Below are 17,828 nucleotides of genomic sequence, written 5' to 3' on the forward strand. Positions count from 1 at the left end.
CTAAGCACAGAGCAGAAGTATTCCACAAGGTGCTGAACAAATAAACGTGAACAAATGAACAAATGCGAAAGTGTGTCGAGGCGTCTTCAGGACCCCCTTTGGGATTCACAGCAATAACCCTCTCCAGTGTACTCTGCAGACAACACCCAAAGGGCAGTGGCCACGAGATCACTTCTAGGGAGGACAGTTGACATCTGTGGAGCGTTAGTACTACTTCACAAGCTTTCTCAGGTGGGGATAAGGCCCTTGGTGCTCCCTCCTGACACAAAGCTCATGGTGAAGGTGACCAAAGTGAACTGGAGACAGATTCAGATACAAGCACAGCCCAGGACCAGCAAGGCCCACCGCACCTCCCCCCCCTCACCTGGCCCCCCTCCATAAGGCTCAAACCCTCTTTTTATCACAGAGGGGCAACCCTCTCCTCCAAATTGTTGCTGCCCAACCACCACCAGGCCCTCCCACTCCAGGCAGTTCTCTCTGCTTCTCTCCACTGGTCCTTCCATCGCTTTGCTGTCAACCACTGTGACCTGCCGTGACAACACAATGCTGCCGCAGCCATTCGCAGGGGTAATGGCTTGTTGACTTGCAGGGAACACTTATTTACTGTTTGCCAACTGAGAGAGTTCTGTTGTAAGGGTTCTTCCTTGAATCAATGTACTGCGTGTGAGGCCCTTGAGGGCCAAAAAAAAGTTACCCATACACACAAGCCTCCTGTCCTGCTGCACGAATCAGCAGCGCCACCCCCCTCCCCAAACTGGCACAGAAAAAGCAAAGGAACTAAAAATGGCAGCTGGGGAGCCCAGTTGACTCACCCAGCACAATCATCTCCTCCCAGAATCTCCATCTTCTCCTAGGGTTCTTGCCAACACAACGTAAAAAAGAAGTAAGAGATCTTAAAAAACAAACAAACAACAACAACAACAAATAACTCTCTCAGTGTTTATGCAACAGCCTTTCTACCTGGGTGCAGATTTAACCCTTTGTCCCTGTCCTTCCCAGTGTGGCTTCCTTAAACCATCTTCATCCTGAGGACCAGACCCAGCCCGGTGTGCTGGGACAAGGGCCTTCCCAGTCCAGCTCCACACTGGGAGGTGCTGAGTAGGGGACGTGCCTCTTTCCACTGCATCTTCTTCTGGAAGTGGAAAAAACCCTGCTGTCCTACTCCTCCAGTTTTAAAGAGGGAGTTGAAGGAGGAGGAAATACCAGAAAAAACACCAGGACAAAGTCTGCTGTCCCAGAAGTCACCAAGGCCAGAGGTCAAAGCTCCAGCAGCAGAAGAGACAGCACCTAAGGCCATCACCTCCACTCTTGCCTCAGAACTGTCCCCACCTAGCCAAGCTGCAATGTGGCTGCTCCACTTAAGTGACCATTAAAAATCCAACCATAAAAAGAGCTCTTTCCATAAATCCAGTTGGGCTGCTCCTGCTCACAGGCAGCGGTGCTATCTTCCTCCCACAGCAGATGGTTAAAAAACCAAGCAGGCAAGGCACCTATTTCCACTGCCTCCTGACTATGGGTCCAATCTGTCAAAATCGAGAATTCAGTCTTACCTGTCCCTCAGAACGATCACAGGAGATGAGGACACCTCTCTAGCAACCTTTCTGGGTAGCAAGTGGTGTGTGTTATCTCTTTTTGCCATTGTCACCTGGCATCTGAAAGGACAACTTTTGTGATAGATGGCGCTACGACTACAAAGTCATGAGAACGAGTCCACAAGCACATGCAGATCTTGTGCAGCACACAGGAAACCCCCAACTCACCAGAAGTTCTGCTCTCAGAAGGAACTATTTATCCAGAGAAACACGTCACAGATGGAGACTTATTCTCAGGCCATCCCGAGGGCCCGCCATTGTATCTGAACTATCAACAGTATGGGTTTATTAGCCATACTTAAGATTTTAACCCTAGTCCAGAACAGGGGAAGGAACATGGAACCCACATGGAACCCAGGAACGTATCTTTGTTCTGCAAGCAGCATGGACGGCAGACACAGGGGCTTCCTAACCTTCAAAGCCTGGGTGATGGCTTGAAACCAGAGGACTTGAGGTGAGAGAGGGGAACTTCAAAGCATTTGGGTTGGCAAGTCGAATGAGAGGTCTAAGGAGATACGAACCCAGGTGGAGATGAGGAATGAGGCAGGAGAAAAGCTGTTTTGAGTGGGTACTGCCTACAGAAGAGAGGGGCTCACTAAGGAAGGCTGGGTAGAATGTCCAGCCAGAGAGAAGAAACGGGAACCTGGGGTGGTCCTCGGACGTATCAGGAGCAAATAAAAGCTCTTTAGAACAGTCTCCCCTGCTTGGCAACTAACGCCAGGGATATGCCTCCTATCCACCTCACCGGCTCTGTCACTGCTGCTGCAGTCTCGACCCTGGACCGAAGGCAGGACTGTTGGATCCTGTTACTAAGTGGCCATGACATGGGCAGGTGCCTTGGCTAGCTTGCCGGATAAATGGAGGAGGGCTCACCAGTCAGGAGTTAGGAGGCAAGATGGGAAGGAAGCACAAGCTGCTCAGTGAGACTGAGCACATGTCAGCTCCTGACTTGAGTTAGGCCTAGGTTGCCCCGGAAGCCAAACACTGTTCACTTGCCGGTGGCAATGACAGTTCTGCTCCTGGGTGCCCTAGATTTCTGTGTACTTGGCCTAGGAGCACATTATGGTAAATGAGATACAATGGCCATTTTCCATTACAAATGCCTTCTTAAAAAGCATTTTTTATAGTTAATTCATCATTTCGGAGAGTCCTAGGAAGAGAGTCTCTAAGAGAAGGGCGTAGTCCAGAAAAGGCCAGCTTAGCCCTGGCCGAAGTGGCCAGGAGACGTGATGTGGAGGTTCTGAGGTTCCTGACTTCTCTGATGTAAACCTGGGTGCAGGGCTCTTTGGTACAAATTAGCTCATGTACTGGTGGAAGCCCTCAGGAACTGGAGCCACACATTAACAGGGGGGGCTGGGGAGGAAGGGGGCCACTTTGGGGCATTGTTAGATGTACTAGTACACAGACTGCAGACAAGAGAATGCTGGTTATTTTTTGAAGGAGGCAAGCAGCCAAGTCTGCAGCTCTTCACCTCTGAAGAGGGCAGGGAAGAAAGGGTGGCTACAAAAGGAAGACAGATCCTCCCTTCCCCAACAAATCCTGAAGGGCAGCTCTAACTGCCAACAGGCATGGTGGCTTAAATAAAGACCTGAGGACTGAGAGAGAAAAAACCCACCCGGAATACCTCCGGTTAGAAGAATCTAGCCAGGCAGCAAAGGCCACTGCTACCCGTTGTTGTTCTGTCTAGTCCGCACAGCCATCAAGGACAAAGACCACCACCCCCCCACCCCCACTGGCATGAAGGGGTCTCTACCAAGAGAAAACAGAAGGTGCAAAGTTAGAAATAATCCAATATTCAACACCATCCAAAACACTTAGAACAATGCCTGGCATACACTAAATGCTCACGACGCGCTATCTATTATTATCATAATTCCATATGCTTTCCTAACTTAGGCTGTAGGTTGCCAGAAGAAAGATATGGTGAGGAGTAGGGGAGGAAGGAGTGGATAAAAAACAAAAAAGATATGGCCCTGGGCTTTAAGTTATTTACCCAATGATCAATGCAAATGATTTATATCTGTAAAAAAAAGATGGATCTTTTTAGAAGTAGCCTAGAAAAGCTCTAGAGTCCAAAGCCAAGTTCTGGTCATCTATTGGCATGGCTCATACTTGAACTTGGGGGTCTTGCAGAAAAGTCTCTAGCAGCTCAAATGTTTTATCCCCTCCTTGAAAGCCCACTACTTTCCCCTGATTAAAGGCACTTTAAACATGCACGTCCCACCCTAGGGAAGCCAGAGCATACAACGTGGCTCTTTAGATGCACAACACTGGCAATCGTGCCAAGGTTTTCTAGATACATGGACCTGGGAACGTTGGACATCAATAATCACAATGGGGAAAGTGACTAGCACTTAAAAAACGCACACAGTGTGTGTGTGGCTAGAGCCCCCAATTGTTGTGTACTGAAAAGCACTACCTCTTCCGTTGTGAGAGGAGAGAAACCTGTGTGTGTTTGGGGCAGGGGTGGGGGGCGGGTACTGAGCTGCACCTCCAGCTCCTGAGTGCCTCTGGCTGGAGACTCAGCAGCCTTCTGGGGCAGCGAGGCTCCCACCACCAGCTGTCCTTCACAATGTGCAACACAACAAGATCACCGTTTGAGGAGATGGGATTTTTGGTGTTGGGTGTTGTATCCCATGTACTAGCATGCATCTGTCTCGGGGGCAGCTTCCGGAAACAGCTGCATGTCCTGGGCCCCTGCAGACAGGATGTGACAGACAGGAGAAAGATAAATGAGATGCCAGCAGTGGGAATGCAGGGATAAAAGGCAGCAGGAATGACACTGTCTTCTTCTCACTCCTGTCAATGGGAGCTGACTTTTCTACCTGGTTCTCATGAAGGATCACACTCACTCACATTTACCTCCCTTGGAAGACCCAGGCTTCCCCCTGGCATCTCCGCCTCTCTACCCTGACAGCTCTAGCACATCAAGTGACCGTGGTATCTGAAGTTAATGTTGGTTACTCCAGGAAGAGATAACCAAGGTCATGCGAGCCGGCCTGACACGTTCTGCTGCACTTGTTTATAGGCAGGAGGATTAAAACAACCTGTCAGGGGAGGGAAAGGGGCAAACCCTGTACATGGGGCAAGTGCTGGGAACACAGTACAGAGGCCTCCCGCCAAGAATCTTTTGCTCAAATATAAAGCAGAAATCTCTCACTCAACACCAAACCAGCTAACTATGCCAAATACCACTTAGGATCCAGTGACCTTGAGGCACTGCTCAATTTTTCCAATGTTCTTTGTAAGAAAGGTTTGGGTTTGTTAGGGGGTGGGGGAGACTACAGGGATGAGCAACACAGGACCCCAGAAGGAGCCCCAAATGAAATTAATACCCAAGCCTACGTGGTCCACCAAGAAACGGGGTGTAGAGGTTAGGAAAGAGGGCGTTTTTCAAGGGAGCATTTGGATAAGGAAAGCACTCTGTTCTCAGAAGTCCAGCCCCTAAAACAGAACTTCTACGCCCGTGCCTTGCCTTACTGAAAGTCAGAACTGGGAGACAAATTAGGTGCTGTTCCAGGACAGAGGAGTCCCAGCAGCCCAGGGACGCGGTTAGGGTGTTCTCTCCAATCAGACAGCCAACCAGCAGCCACAAGACACAGGAAGAGGGGAAGACGGTCAGCACCTGAGCCTGTGGCTCCAGGCAGTCTAGGCTCTCCACAGCAGATGCTGGCCACTGGCTCTGCAAAATTAGATTCTGTCTCGGTCTCCGCTGCTCCTCTGCAAAACTGTCTGTCATAGCCTCTAAGTAACCAGTCCTCCCCTCTCAGCAAGCCTGGGCTGCTCTGCTCTGGTCTGTACCTTAGGCACCCAAAGCTTAGCCGCAAGAGGATGTTTCCATGTGGGCTGGGAGTTCCCGAGGCTGGCTGAAGAGGTCAGCAGAAGAGGGCGAGGGGGGTGCCCCCCTCCAGCCAGCCAGAGGGAGAACATAATATACCCGCTGGCCCCCTGTGCTCCCCTCTTCGACATCCCCTTTCGAGCAAAGAAGCAGCTACCACTTTCCTAACCTTCCTAAGAAAGCTGAAGGTAGTTAGTCCAACTTAGGAAGTAAAGCAACTGGCTTGGGGAAAAAGGGACATTGTGCTGAAGATTCCAAGAATAAACTCCCCGACCGACCACCCACCTAGCTCTTCTGAAGCGCAGGGGTGTTTAGAAGTGCTTTCCATTTCTCTACATGTTGGAGAGCAAGGTGGCCTTGGGCAGACACACACACCCCTGGCGGGGACGCCATCTCCCCTAAGAGCCCTGGTCTCCCTAACACAAGAGTAAGTCCACACCAGCCAGAGGCACAGGCCGAAACGCAACCTGCTCCGGAGTTCACATACTCACACGCCCATTAATCTTCCTCCAGATCGCTGCTGTCATGCAGAGCAGTGAGGCGGGCTGAGGCAGGCTGAGTCCGGCTCTCAGGCTCAGAGCCAGTCACTCCAGTTTGCCTGGCAGTGTTGCGGGGCGGGGAGGAGGAGGAAGGGAGATTATGAGTCTCTATTTTCAAGCCCCACCCCCAAAACCAGGGAGGGAAGCAGCTGGGTTCCTGGTTCAGGAGAGCTCCAATCTCTGGGCACTACCAGCTGCATAGGAACTCTGGGGAACGTGCACATCAAACACGCTGGGAAAGGAGGGGAACCAACCCCGGGTAGAGTCGGCTGGTCTCCTACCAAGATCTTCCAATGGTTCTCCTATTAGAGCTAGAACATAACAGAAGGTGGGCAGGTTACCGGTCTCTGGGGAAAAGCAGGAGGGGAAACAGTAAAAGCTGGACTAGCATTGGAACAAAACTCTCTCCCTGGCAGGAGAGGGGCCAGCCCAGCTGTCTACAGGGCAACGTCCAAGTGCAGTCAGAAGTGAAATGCTGTCCCTTTCCGCCCGAGGCAGACAGTCTACTCTCCAACCTTAGGTCAATTTTCACAGCCACAGATGACGGCCCCTCCCACGGGGAGGGGAGAGCGCCTCCTGCGTCAGAGCAGAGCCCAAGGCTGCCACAGAGAGGTGCTGTTTAGTGACAGAATGGCAGGAGGGATGGCCACCAGGTACTTCCTCTTTCCCACAGGAGGTCTCTGAAAAGCCTGCAGAACTACAGGCTGCGGCAATGGGTGGTGCGTCACTCACCCTTGAGAAGAGGGAAACTCGTGCGGACACCTGGGCCTGAAGGAACCCCACCATGTTCTCAGCCAGCCCTGCTCCAAAACGAAAACCAGTCTCCCTGCCTGGACAGACACCTAGAAGAGCCTCCTCTCCACCCAACCCACACCCAGTCCCTTTTACTCTACACAGGGCTGTCAAACCCATTTTCACTGGGGGCCACATCAGCCTCCCAGTTGCCTTCAAAGGGCCGAACGTAAATTCAGGGCTGTATAAACGTAACTACTCCTTAACAGTTAAGTAAGAGCTCAGCGCTGCCGCCAGGTAGAAACAAGGTGCCGGGCCGGTTAAAACAAGGTGAAGGGCCTTGTGTTTGCCACCTGTGCTCTACAATATGGTTTGGGGGTGGGGGAAGACAGCAACAGCCCCCTCAGCAGGGCACCCAGCACTGGAAACAGGAAGTGATGGCTTCATATTCAAAGCACCACTTAAACGTGCACATACATGATTTACATATCTCTGTGTAGATGTGTACACACATGTAAGTACAAGTCTATGCATGTGTATATACACAACATGCAAAATTGATTTTCAGACCCACATGGCTCCTGGATTCTTCCTGCAGCTGCATTATGAGCTGGCTGGCTTCCTCTCCCTGCCTGCAGCTACAGCTTCACCCTTGTCCCTTCCCAGAGTCTCACTCTGGACTCCCACCACCTGTCCCCAAATGTAGCAGGTCCTCTTTAAGACCTCCAGGCATTTGCTATAGCCTCCTACTGCCTGGACAGGTTTCCCTCCTGCATCCGCTCACACTCTTCTTCCTGGTTAGCCTCAGCTAAGATATCACTTCCTGCAGGAAGCCTTCCTGTTCCATCCTTCTGATTTCACAGGACTCCTGCCATGTGTCTCCAGGTATCTGCAAGTCAGCCCTTCTTACACTAGGACTTTGCTGTTTGCTGAATGGCCTTGTTCACCATTACACAAGACTGGGAGAAGCCCAAGGGAAATTTCTAGGACTAAGTCATCTCTGTGTCTTCAATGCCTGGTACCTAACAGAATCTAGTTTTGCAGAGCCAGAGGCCAGCATCTGCTGTGGAGAGCCTAGACTGCCTGGAGCCACACGCTCAGGTGCTGACCTTCTTCCCCTCTTCCTGTCTTGTGTGGCTAGTGGTGTCAATGCCTGGTACCAATCTGAAGAAAGGCTTTCCTAACTCATGAGGGAAAGTCAGGGTCAGGGTCTTCCTGCTTTTTTCTGTGACACCTCACCTAATAGCTCTTAGAACAACTCTACTCCATGTGACCCCTCCAACCTGGGTCAGAGCTAGAATGCAGCTGCCCACTGCTTTAAATCTGTTCCCTAGGGCCTTCTGGCATGGGCAGGATTTCAGAACTCATCGCCGGTGTGTGGAGCGGGGGCATGCTACCTTTCCACTTGTCCCTTCCCAGTCTCCCTTCTGCCATGAGGTCTGCAGGCAGTCCCAACACAGGCCTTCTAAGCAACAAGGACGCCTCTGAAGTGGAAGCAGTTGGGGTATAGCGCCAAAGTCCCCAAGACAGTGCAATTCTAGATCCAGCTCCACCCAAACAGGTTACATAACCCTGAGCAAGTCATTCATCCTCTTGGGACCTGTGTTTATCCACTCGTAAAATGAGGGGCTAGATGGAGATGAGCTCTGAGGGTCTGTCCTGTGTGGATGTGAGTGCTCTCGGTGCATCTGAGCTCACAAGTCTTCTAGCTCTGCCCCTGAGACCAGAGCAGGAAGTGGCCATGGCCTGCATGTCCTGAAGACCACATCCTGATCTTGGCTTGTATCAGGTCAACCTGCCAAAAAGTCTGGCCCCATAGGTAAATCTCATCCAACATGCCTTAGACACCAGGCTCACACACTGGAAAATCTCTTCTGCCTAGGGCTAAAAAATTAGAATTAACCTACGTGACAGCTACAACTTAGCAACATTACAATCCTGAACCCAGTGTCCCCTAGGGAAGAATCCTTCCCCTCTGTAGACTTCATTTACCCACAATTTATAAGCTCCTCACCCTCCGAGCTCTCTATGTACATGAATGTGGGTGACCTCAAGACTCAGGGAAAGGCACCATGACATAGCCTATTACCGGCAGGCCCCAAGATGCCCCAGCCTCAGTCCAAGCTGCTCTGAGTAGGCGCAGCATCTACTAGGGTCTGTGGCATACCTAGCACCTGCCCCACCCGCAGCATGACTCCCCCAGCAGGCCAGCTCCTCCGAGGGCTCCTGGGTGGGGAACTGGGCCTGCCCGCCATGGGCAGGTGATCCAGGAGGAGAATCTGACTTGGCAAAGCCTGGCAGCAGCAGTTTCAGTCTCCCTACCCAGAATAGGGGGCAGGGGAGGCGCCTCCAAGCAGACCTGTCCAACAGGTCCTTTTTCTACCACCCTACACGGCTGGTGCCTTCCGCACTGGTTCAAAACCAGGGGATTCAAAAGTCAGGTGGAGCTTTCACAGCGTGAGTCACAAAGACCAGAGAATCAAAAAGAGAAAGCGTCATCTTTCTCACTCTTGGCCAATCTGCAAACATGGTCCCTGGTCTCCCCTGAGATGCTCAAAGACACATCTGGGTCCTCACCATCAGCAGGTGCTGGGGTGATGTGAACTCGGTTTTTCTGTCCCGTGTTCCTCCTGAGCTTCTTGCTCGCTCTAAACAACTCCAGCCTTTTGACACAGACCACATGATCTCTCCAACTCCGGACAAACCCCAGCACTCGGTGTGCCTCTCTTACCCGTTGTGTAAGAGGTAAGGACAGGGCCAACTTAACTAGAAGCAACAACCAGAAGTGCTGCGGGTCAGGGCAAGAACAGAACTCAGCAAAACCAAGTGGGCTTGGCTTTCTGGCTCTGGTCCCTACTTCGAAACGCCAGAAAAGGGTTTCCTCAGTAGTGCATTCTCCCCCTGTGGTTTCCTCCGAGTTCTTAGTGTGACCCAGTCAGAGTCTAAACCTTCCCCCTCATCCTCTCATCCTGAAAAAGTTGTTCCTTTTAGTCATTATTGCACCTCCTGAGACACTGATTAAGACTTGTAACTTACATGGCCAAAAACAAATGTCTGATTTACATATCAATACAGACACACTTTCCTGAGGGTGATTTAAAGCCCATGGAGAATAATGCCCATGTTACAATTTCTTCTTAATTCCCAATTATTTAATTGAGAGATAACCTCACACAAAGCACTCTGAAGACTCGGGGGGAGGAAAGGATACAGAGATGGATAAAATACAGCCAGGTCTTCAAAAGAGCTGATTACCTAGTAGGAGACGCGGGCATAAACCACACAGTCCGATATGGGGCCAAATCAAAGAACTAAAGTTACAGCCTACCTATTGCTCCTATTTGCTAGAAGTCTGCGGCTTTTGTTATCTTCCAGAGGAACCATGGGCTGAGAGATCTGAAGAGCCCCCGTCTCACCGTTGGCTGGGACCAGGAGTGCCGGCCCGCTCCATGTGAGCCCTGGGGCTCCACAGATGGGACTCCCTCCCACTGCATTGACCCTGGTGGGAGCCGCTCGATGCTGACACCAGAGGAGGCCAACCGAGGGCACACACTGAGGAGTCAATTGTCGGCCTTCCTCACCGCGCCCCCATCGCGAAGCCAGGGACAGGCCCAATATGCAAGCAAAGATGACGTGGGAAGAGCACAAACACAGTCAAAAAAGTTGCTCAGGACTTAAGTCACAGAAGTGAAGTCAGAAAAAGCCCCTAACAACAGAAGAGAAGAGGGGAAGATTTGGAAGGAACGCCTGAAGCTCCGCATCCGGAACCACCAGATTTTAGTGCTGCCTGTGGCAAGGGAGGCACGTTTACATCGTTTTCCTTTTATTTCCCATTGTTGGTTGTCAAGCCTGATCACCTCGCTTAACTCCCGTTCCATCAGTGTGACAGCCCAGTGCACACCGACACCAGTGTCCAAGCTGTGCCCTTACCCAGCAGGCCACCAGCAACGTCAGAGCTCTTCTAGAATACTCATTCCTGGAAGTACTTGGAAAGACATAAAATTCCCTAGACAGACAGAGAGGATTCTAGGCCATTATAAAATAAAAAAGTCAGTTAATTCAGAGCCCAGGGATTAAAGATTAAGGCCCAAGTCCTTCCCCATTGGGGAAAAAAACAATTCTGAAGGTACACCTATCTTAAAAATGGGAAAAGCTGATGAGAGGCTTGATCTAAGCATCACCTCAAAAGGAAACCACATCCTGAAATTAAAAAAAAAAAAAAAAAAAGCAAGCAAGAGGGAATGGGAATTGGTTTGTTTAAAATCTTTCCTGTACAGTCGACAGCAGATTAGCTTTACAAGATTCTTACCACAAAGAATTTTATAATGTAAGCACTGAATGTGAAACTGGGAGCCCGGCACCTAAACATTTACTACTGAGAAAAATCCTCACACCACAATCAAAATGAAGGTTTAACATCAGTGTTTGACATTTTGTCATTAGGGATTGGTTTTAACTGCAGATTTGGCAGCTCGCCCTATCGGCCGTTTCACAAGCAGTTTCTGTGGTTTTAAGAAAGGCAGGGTGTTTGCTTTTAAACACTATCTGAAAAATATAATTCAGAATAGGGTTCAACCATTCTAAGACAGAAAGAAGGAGGGGATGACAACCAAACCAAGTACAGGAATCTGGTGCCGCCAAACTGAGAAGGAGCACACGAGAGGTGCCGGGGAGGGCGAGAGTGATGCCCATGTTATTCATCTCCCACCCCGGATGGCAATAAAAGCTAACTGAGTGCTTCTTCCTACCAAGTAAGAAATAAGGACATGGAAATGGCACTGAAGACATGAGACCGCCTTGGCTGGCATGGCTCAGTGGACTGAACACTGGCCTGTGAACCGAAAGGTCACTGGTTCCATTCCTGGTCAAGGCACAGGCCTGGGTTATGGGCCAGGTCCCCCAGTTTGGGGGCGTGAGAGGCAACCGATGATTGTTTCTCTCACACATCAATGTTTCCCTCTATTTCTCCCTCCCTTCTCTCTAAAAGTAAATAAATAAAATCTTAAAAAAAAAAAAAAGACATGAGACTAACAAAGGGAAATCCTTATATAGATCTTCATCTCTCCAAAATAAGTTTATCTGGCTCAAATCTATTTGTTTATTTAAAAAATGAAACAATCCCAACAGTTCCACACCAATGTAAAGGACTGTCATCTAATCAATTAGCAGCCACACCTCTCTGCCAGCTGATGTGGTAATTAAGGTAGAGATTTTTCTCCCTGGGAATACAAGTACAGAAGGGCAGAGCCCCTGTGGACCTAACCTATTATGAGAGCCTTTTCATTAGCAAGAAGACGCTGCCATGCACTCTCCACGGAAGCAGTGGCCCGCATCATTAAAGAATACCTGTGTGAACAGCAGCTACCTCTATTGAGATTAAAATGTGCCGAGATGGGAAGTGGGAGAATCACTCATGAGAAAGCTGTGCTTGTCAAAGTAATTTATGTAGACCTTGGTTTTTCCACTTTAACAAAAAGACAGGTTCTAAAGTAATTTAGAAATGGCATATAACTATGATCTTGGAGAAATGAATGAGGTTTGAACACAAATACAATGATACAGTCGAACTCCCTCTCTTGTTCTGCTGGGGCAGCAGAGGGGCATACGTGAGAAACCTCTAACAGGAGAAAAGAAAAGGTACTACTGCCAGGATGAGACAAGCAAGTAAATCAAACCTGAACTCACACGCTCAAGTTAACTGAAATTCCACAGAGGCACACACAGCCATCACTCTCACTAAGAAACAACCACAGATGTTTAGGAGGACTACCACATGCGTAGGTAAGGGGACTGGCTTCAGGAGAGAGAAGTGAAGCAAAAGAAAAGACCAAACAAATGCAAACGGGAACTGGTAGCATATCACACAAGCTGTGCAGCAAGACGGCCAGAGTTTGGCATCCAGGACTGAGCTGGCAGATCCCAAACGCACACAGAGGCCTGGCACGACCAGCTGCGGTGCTGGAAGTCACTGCTCAAAGCAAAGAGCTCTGGGCCTCTGCGTGTGTAAGGGGCACAGAGAGGACTGCAAAGAGAGAATGTTAGTTTCACAAGGTCCAAACGCACACAGTTAAGATCCACACACAAAAGCTTTCAACTTTTTTATTTTTGGGGGGGGGGGGACAGGAGGAGTGCTTATGAGAAAAAAAAAAGTTCTATAATCCCCACACTTCATGGCTGCCACAGAGCAGGACGGCCAAATCCAGGAATCCAAACTGTCTTAGGCTGTGGGGTACTTAGTTGTTGGTTACCAATTTTAGGTCTCAAGACCTCTGGTTTTTTTAAAGGGGTTCTTGAAATTCCAGAAGATGAAAAGAGATAGAGGAGAATAAGAAGTCAGGATTAAGTTGTTGTTGTTGTTTTTTAAGTTTCCCACAGCTCTTGTATGGCACAATCAAGACCAGGAGGTAAGCCTGAGAGCAGCATCCGCTGTATCTCCACCACCTGTGCCACTTGGGTAATAGGACACCAAAGGCAGAAACAGTCAGGCACCCAGACTGATGTGGCTCACCAAGAGGTTGCTGGCTCGATTCCCCATCAGGGAACCTGCCTGGGTTGCAGGCCAGGTCCCTGGTTGGGAGCATGCAAGAAGCAAGTGATAGATGTTTCTCTCCTTCTCTTTCTCCCTCCCTTCCCCTGTCTCTAAAAATAAATAAAATAAAATCTTCAAAAGGACAAGAAAGAAACAGAGGAGTCCCTGCTAGACTCTAAAGCCAACTTGGGAACCAGGTTTTACACAACACTGACCGGAAGCTAATCCTTCCGACACCAACACCAAACATACCTGTCAGACCATTTGGGTCTGTCACCTTAAACAAGTCACTCAACACTTCTGGGCCCTATGTCCTCACCTGTAAGGTGGGGGGAATAGTAAGACCTACTACCTCATGAAGATTAAATGAGTTAATAAATGTAAAACAGCTAAACAAGAGCCTGGGACAAAATATGTGCTTGATAAACGTGCTGGCTATTATGTCTATAGCTAGAGATACAAGCCTCGAGGTACAACATGCCCTGTGAAAGAGAATCGATTGGGGCGCTGTGTCCCCTTCAAATAGTCATTCCACCCCCTTCAACAGTTTCCCAACCACGTACGGAACGTAAGGCCAACCAGGAGGCACTGCTACTGAGTCACTTCCTTGGCTCACAGAGTGAACAAATCCCTTTTGAAAGCAAAAGTCTATCTTCCATACAGACAGTGGCCGAAGAGAGAAAAAAGCACATAAGTTCAATTCTGGAATTGAAATGAAAGCCACATGTGAATCTGAAAAGAAATATGCTTTGTGTAAAAGGCATAGGTGATGGGAAGTGATTGCTAAGTGATGGGAAATAAAGCTATAATCTTGAAACTCTATATGGTAGATTCAAGTTGATATAAGTACTTTTAAAAAATATTTTATTTACTTATCTTTTAGAAATAAGGGGAAGGGAGGGAGAAAGAGAGGGAGAGAAACTACGATGTGTGGCTGCCTCTCACGTGCCCCCCCTACCCCCCGCTCTGGGGACCCTAACTGGGAACTGAACTAGCGGACCCCTTGGTTTGCAGGCTAGCACTCAGTCCACTGAGCCACAGAATTCTCCAGCCAGAGAATATATAAGCTAAGCACCTGATTAAAGGTTTTTTTTTTTTTTCCTTAAGAGCGGGGAAGGGAAAGAGAGCGAAACATTGGTGTGAAAGAGAAACACCGATTGGTTGCCTCTCTTACTCACCTCAGTAATCAGGATCAAACCCACAACCTAGGTATGTGCCCTGACCGGGAATCAAACCAGTGACCTTTCACTTTGCAGGATGATGCCCAATCAAGGCACACCAGTCAGCACAATTAAACAGGGGTGTTTGTTTGTACAGATTCTGATGAGAAGTGATTCTGAGCAAATGAGATCAGTTTAAAAAAGATTTGCTTAAAGCTGGTCCAAGTGACTATTGTAGGAGGCCCAAAGGTCTACTATTAATGGTACTAAAGGAAGCTTTTAAGTTAGAGACGCTACTGAAATCAGAGGATGAGTATAAACAAGAGAACAAGGTTGGGAATGACAAGGTAGTTTAGAATTATACATCCAGTGCAATTTTATCTGTCTCTTAGAAACTCATCAAAGATAAAGCTCACGTGCTGTTACACACCCCCCTCAAATCTGCTTACCTCTTATAGGAGAGAATAATGTGTACCTACAGAAGTATGGGATTGGGAGGCATTGAGAAACAGGGCTAACAAAGAGTTAAATACAGAAGGAATAAGAACAAAGTGTGTAGGCTCTACAACCACCCAGGGAAGAGACTGTTGGGTGTTCTGGCCTTGGTGAGTGACTGGAGCCTATCAGCCTTCAGCTACTGTAGGCACCAAGGTTCTTCAAGGTTAGAGGCTAAGCAAGCTTTGCAGTTTTCAAATTTGGAAATGACCAATAGCCAACTTATAAGCTTTTAAAAAATCTACCGTCATAATGAAATCCAAGTAAGCCAAATGATCTTTTTAATGGAAAAAAAAAAAAGGCCAATGCTCTGTATTAGGAGGAGGAAACCAGCCAACTTTGGTCAAAGTCCCTCAGGTCACTGGGAACCAGCTTCCTCAGCTGGAATGACTGCAAACCCAAGCAGCAAGTGCCTTCCTGTAGCCCAGCCAAGACTCTGGGAATTGCAAAACAAAGGCTCATTATGAGGTCATAGCAAGGAACCAACCAATCCAAGACAGGAATATCAACCCCATGCTTGTCTACAAAAGCAATCCTCACATTGTGTCTGGAAACCCTTACACTCTTAATTATAAGGACCTCAAACAGCTTCTTTATGTGGGTTATAGCTACTGTATTATAATTAAAACTGAGAAAATGTTAAACTATTAATTCACTTAAAATAATATTTCTAAATCCATTACAACTACACATCTTAATTATTTTCCAACATATCAACTTAATACATATCATCACAATAAAATTCAAGTTAACTTTTAAAATGGAATTAGCCCTGGCTGGTATAGCTCAGTGGACTGAGAGTGAGCCTGCGAACCAAAGGGTCGCAGGTTCGATTCCTAGTCAGGGCACATGCCTGGATTGTGGTGTGTGAGAGGCAACCGCACACACTGATGTTTCTTGCCCTCTCTTTCTCCTTCCCTTCCCCTCTCTCTAAAAATAAAATAAAAACTCTTCAAAAAAATTAAAAAATAAGATAAAATGGACTTAAAGCTACAACATGGATGAGCCTTGAAAACATTATGCTCAGTGAACCGAACCCGATACAAAGCGAGTGTTGTATGATCCCACTTACATCAGGGATCTGGAGAGGGAAAATTCACGCATAAAGTGGAAGAGAGGCTACCAGAGGCTGGGGGCAGGGGCGATGGGGGGGTCATTGTTTAACTGATGCAGTTTCTGTTTGGAATGATGAAAGTTCTAGAAACAGTGGTGATGGTTACATAACATGGTGAGTGTACATAATGTCACTGGACTATACACTTAAAAATTATTAAAATGTAAACTGTATGTTATGTGCACTTTACAACAAACAAAAGGGAATTAAGCACAAGGCCATGCGGAAACTTCAGATTACCGTAACTGAGGGACATTCTACAAAATAACTGACCAGTATTCTTCCTGACTGTCAGCATCAAGAAGGACATGGGAAGACTAAGAAACGGTCACAGATTGGAGGAGACTACGAAGAAATAACAACGAAGTGCGATGTGGGACCCTGGGCTGGACACTGGAACAGAAAAAGCACATCAGTGGAAAACCTGATGAAATCTCGATGAGTTCTGTACTTTGTCAATAGTAGTACACCCAGGTTAATTCTTAGTTTTGATACGTGCTCTGTGATTACCTAAGATGTTAACATAGGGGGGAAGCTGGGTGAAGAATGTACAGGAATTCTTTCAACTATTTTTGCAACTCTTGGAAGTTTAAAACTATCTCAAAATTAAAAAAATAAAAATTAACCATTAAAAAAAACCCTCACAAGGCTAATGCTGTGCACTCAGAGGAAGAAATGAGCCAGCTTTGGTCAAAGCCCCTCATGTCACTGAAGACCGGCTTCCTCAGCTATGACTCCGGAAAGCCAAGGCAGCAAGCGGCTCCCTGCGGCCCAGCCAGGACTAGTAGGCGCTGGGAGTCGCAAAATGGTTTTTTATGAAATAATCAAGAAATTGATCAACCAAAGCCAGGGAAAACTACTCCAAGCTTTGTCCACAACCATGGCTCTCAACTTTTTGGTTTCAGAAACCCTATGTACTATTAAAAATGACTGAATCCCCAAAAAGCTTTTATTTATAGGGATTATATCTATCAATTATTTAATGCATTAGAAGTTAACATTAACAAATTAAATATATATCCATTCACTTAAAAGAATATTAATAAACCCATTACATGTAAACCTAAGTTACTTATTTTTAATGAAAAAACTGTATTTCCTCCAAACCACTTCACACATACCAAAGGAAGTCTACCTGACAAAGTAATCTTATAATGCAATCGAAAACACAGTGCTAGACCAATAAAATAAAAACCAAATATTAACAAACTAAAGAAACAAAAAAGAAAACAAAGGGAAAACTGAACAAAGGAAAAAAATTAAGAATAGAGAGAAAGATAAAATTAAAGAAAAAGCAGGAATAAACAAAAATAAGGGGGGAAGCCCTAGTCCGTAGGTCAGTGGGTTAGAATGTCAGTCCTGATATGCCAAGGTTGCAGGTTCAATTCCCAGTCAGGGCATGTACAAGAAGCAACCAATGAATGAATAAATAAGTGGGACAACAAATCAATGTTTCTCTCTCCTCCCACCCTAACCCCTCTCTAAAATAAACAAACAAACAAATAAATAAATGGGAGCAGGAAAAGAAACAAACCACAGATAAAGCAACAAAAACAATAACCACTGGGGAGAAAAGGCACACACGTGTAATTGAATAACAATAAAAAATTAAAAACAAAAACAAAAACAAAAACAATCACCACATATGGTCAGTGCTATATGTGTTAAAAGAAGGAAATTACTTTGGGTCAAAGTCTCTCAGGCTTAAGCAGAGATTATACTGAGGCTGGGAATTCCAAACTAGAGCTCTTTACAAAGCAGTCATAAGTAACCAACCCGAGAGGGGCCAGCAACTCAAGTTTGGTCTCTAACAGAGACTTTCTCGCTTT

At 47.4% G+C, this 17,828-nt stretch overlaps 1 protein-coding gene across 5 annotated transcripts in view; it reads right to left on the reverse strand.

Moving 5' to 3' along the window:
* MARK2 (microtubule affinity regulating kinase 2) overlaps nt 1-17,828 on the reverse strand; it is a 54,153-nt gene that overhangs the window by 24,421 nt on the left and 11,904 nt on the right. Inside the window, exon 1 of one of the 5 annotated variants that reach the window (XM_053923823.2) lies at nt 5,922-6,052. The exons of the other annotated variants lie outside the window; for them this stretch is intronic. Coding sequence (XP_053779798.1) covers nt 5,922-5,957 — 36 coding nt within the window. The 5' untranslated portion in view covers nt 5,958-6,052. Of the gene's footprint in view, nt 1-5,921; nt 6,053-17,828 lie in introns of those variants that run through there. 5 annotated transcript variants of the gene reach the window in all.

The sequence above is a fragment of the Desmodus rotundus genome, chromosome 5 (assembly GCF_022682495.2).
Source record: "Desmodus rotundus isolate HL8 chromosome 5, HLdesRot8A.1, whole genome shotgun sequence".
In the NCBI taxonomy this organism is placed as follows: Eukaryota; Metazoa; Chordata; class Mammalia; order Chiroptera; family Phyllostomidae; genus Desmodus; species Desmodus rotundus.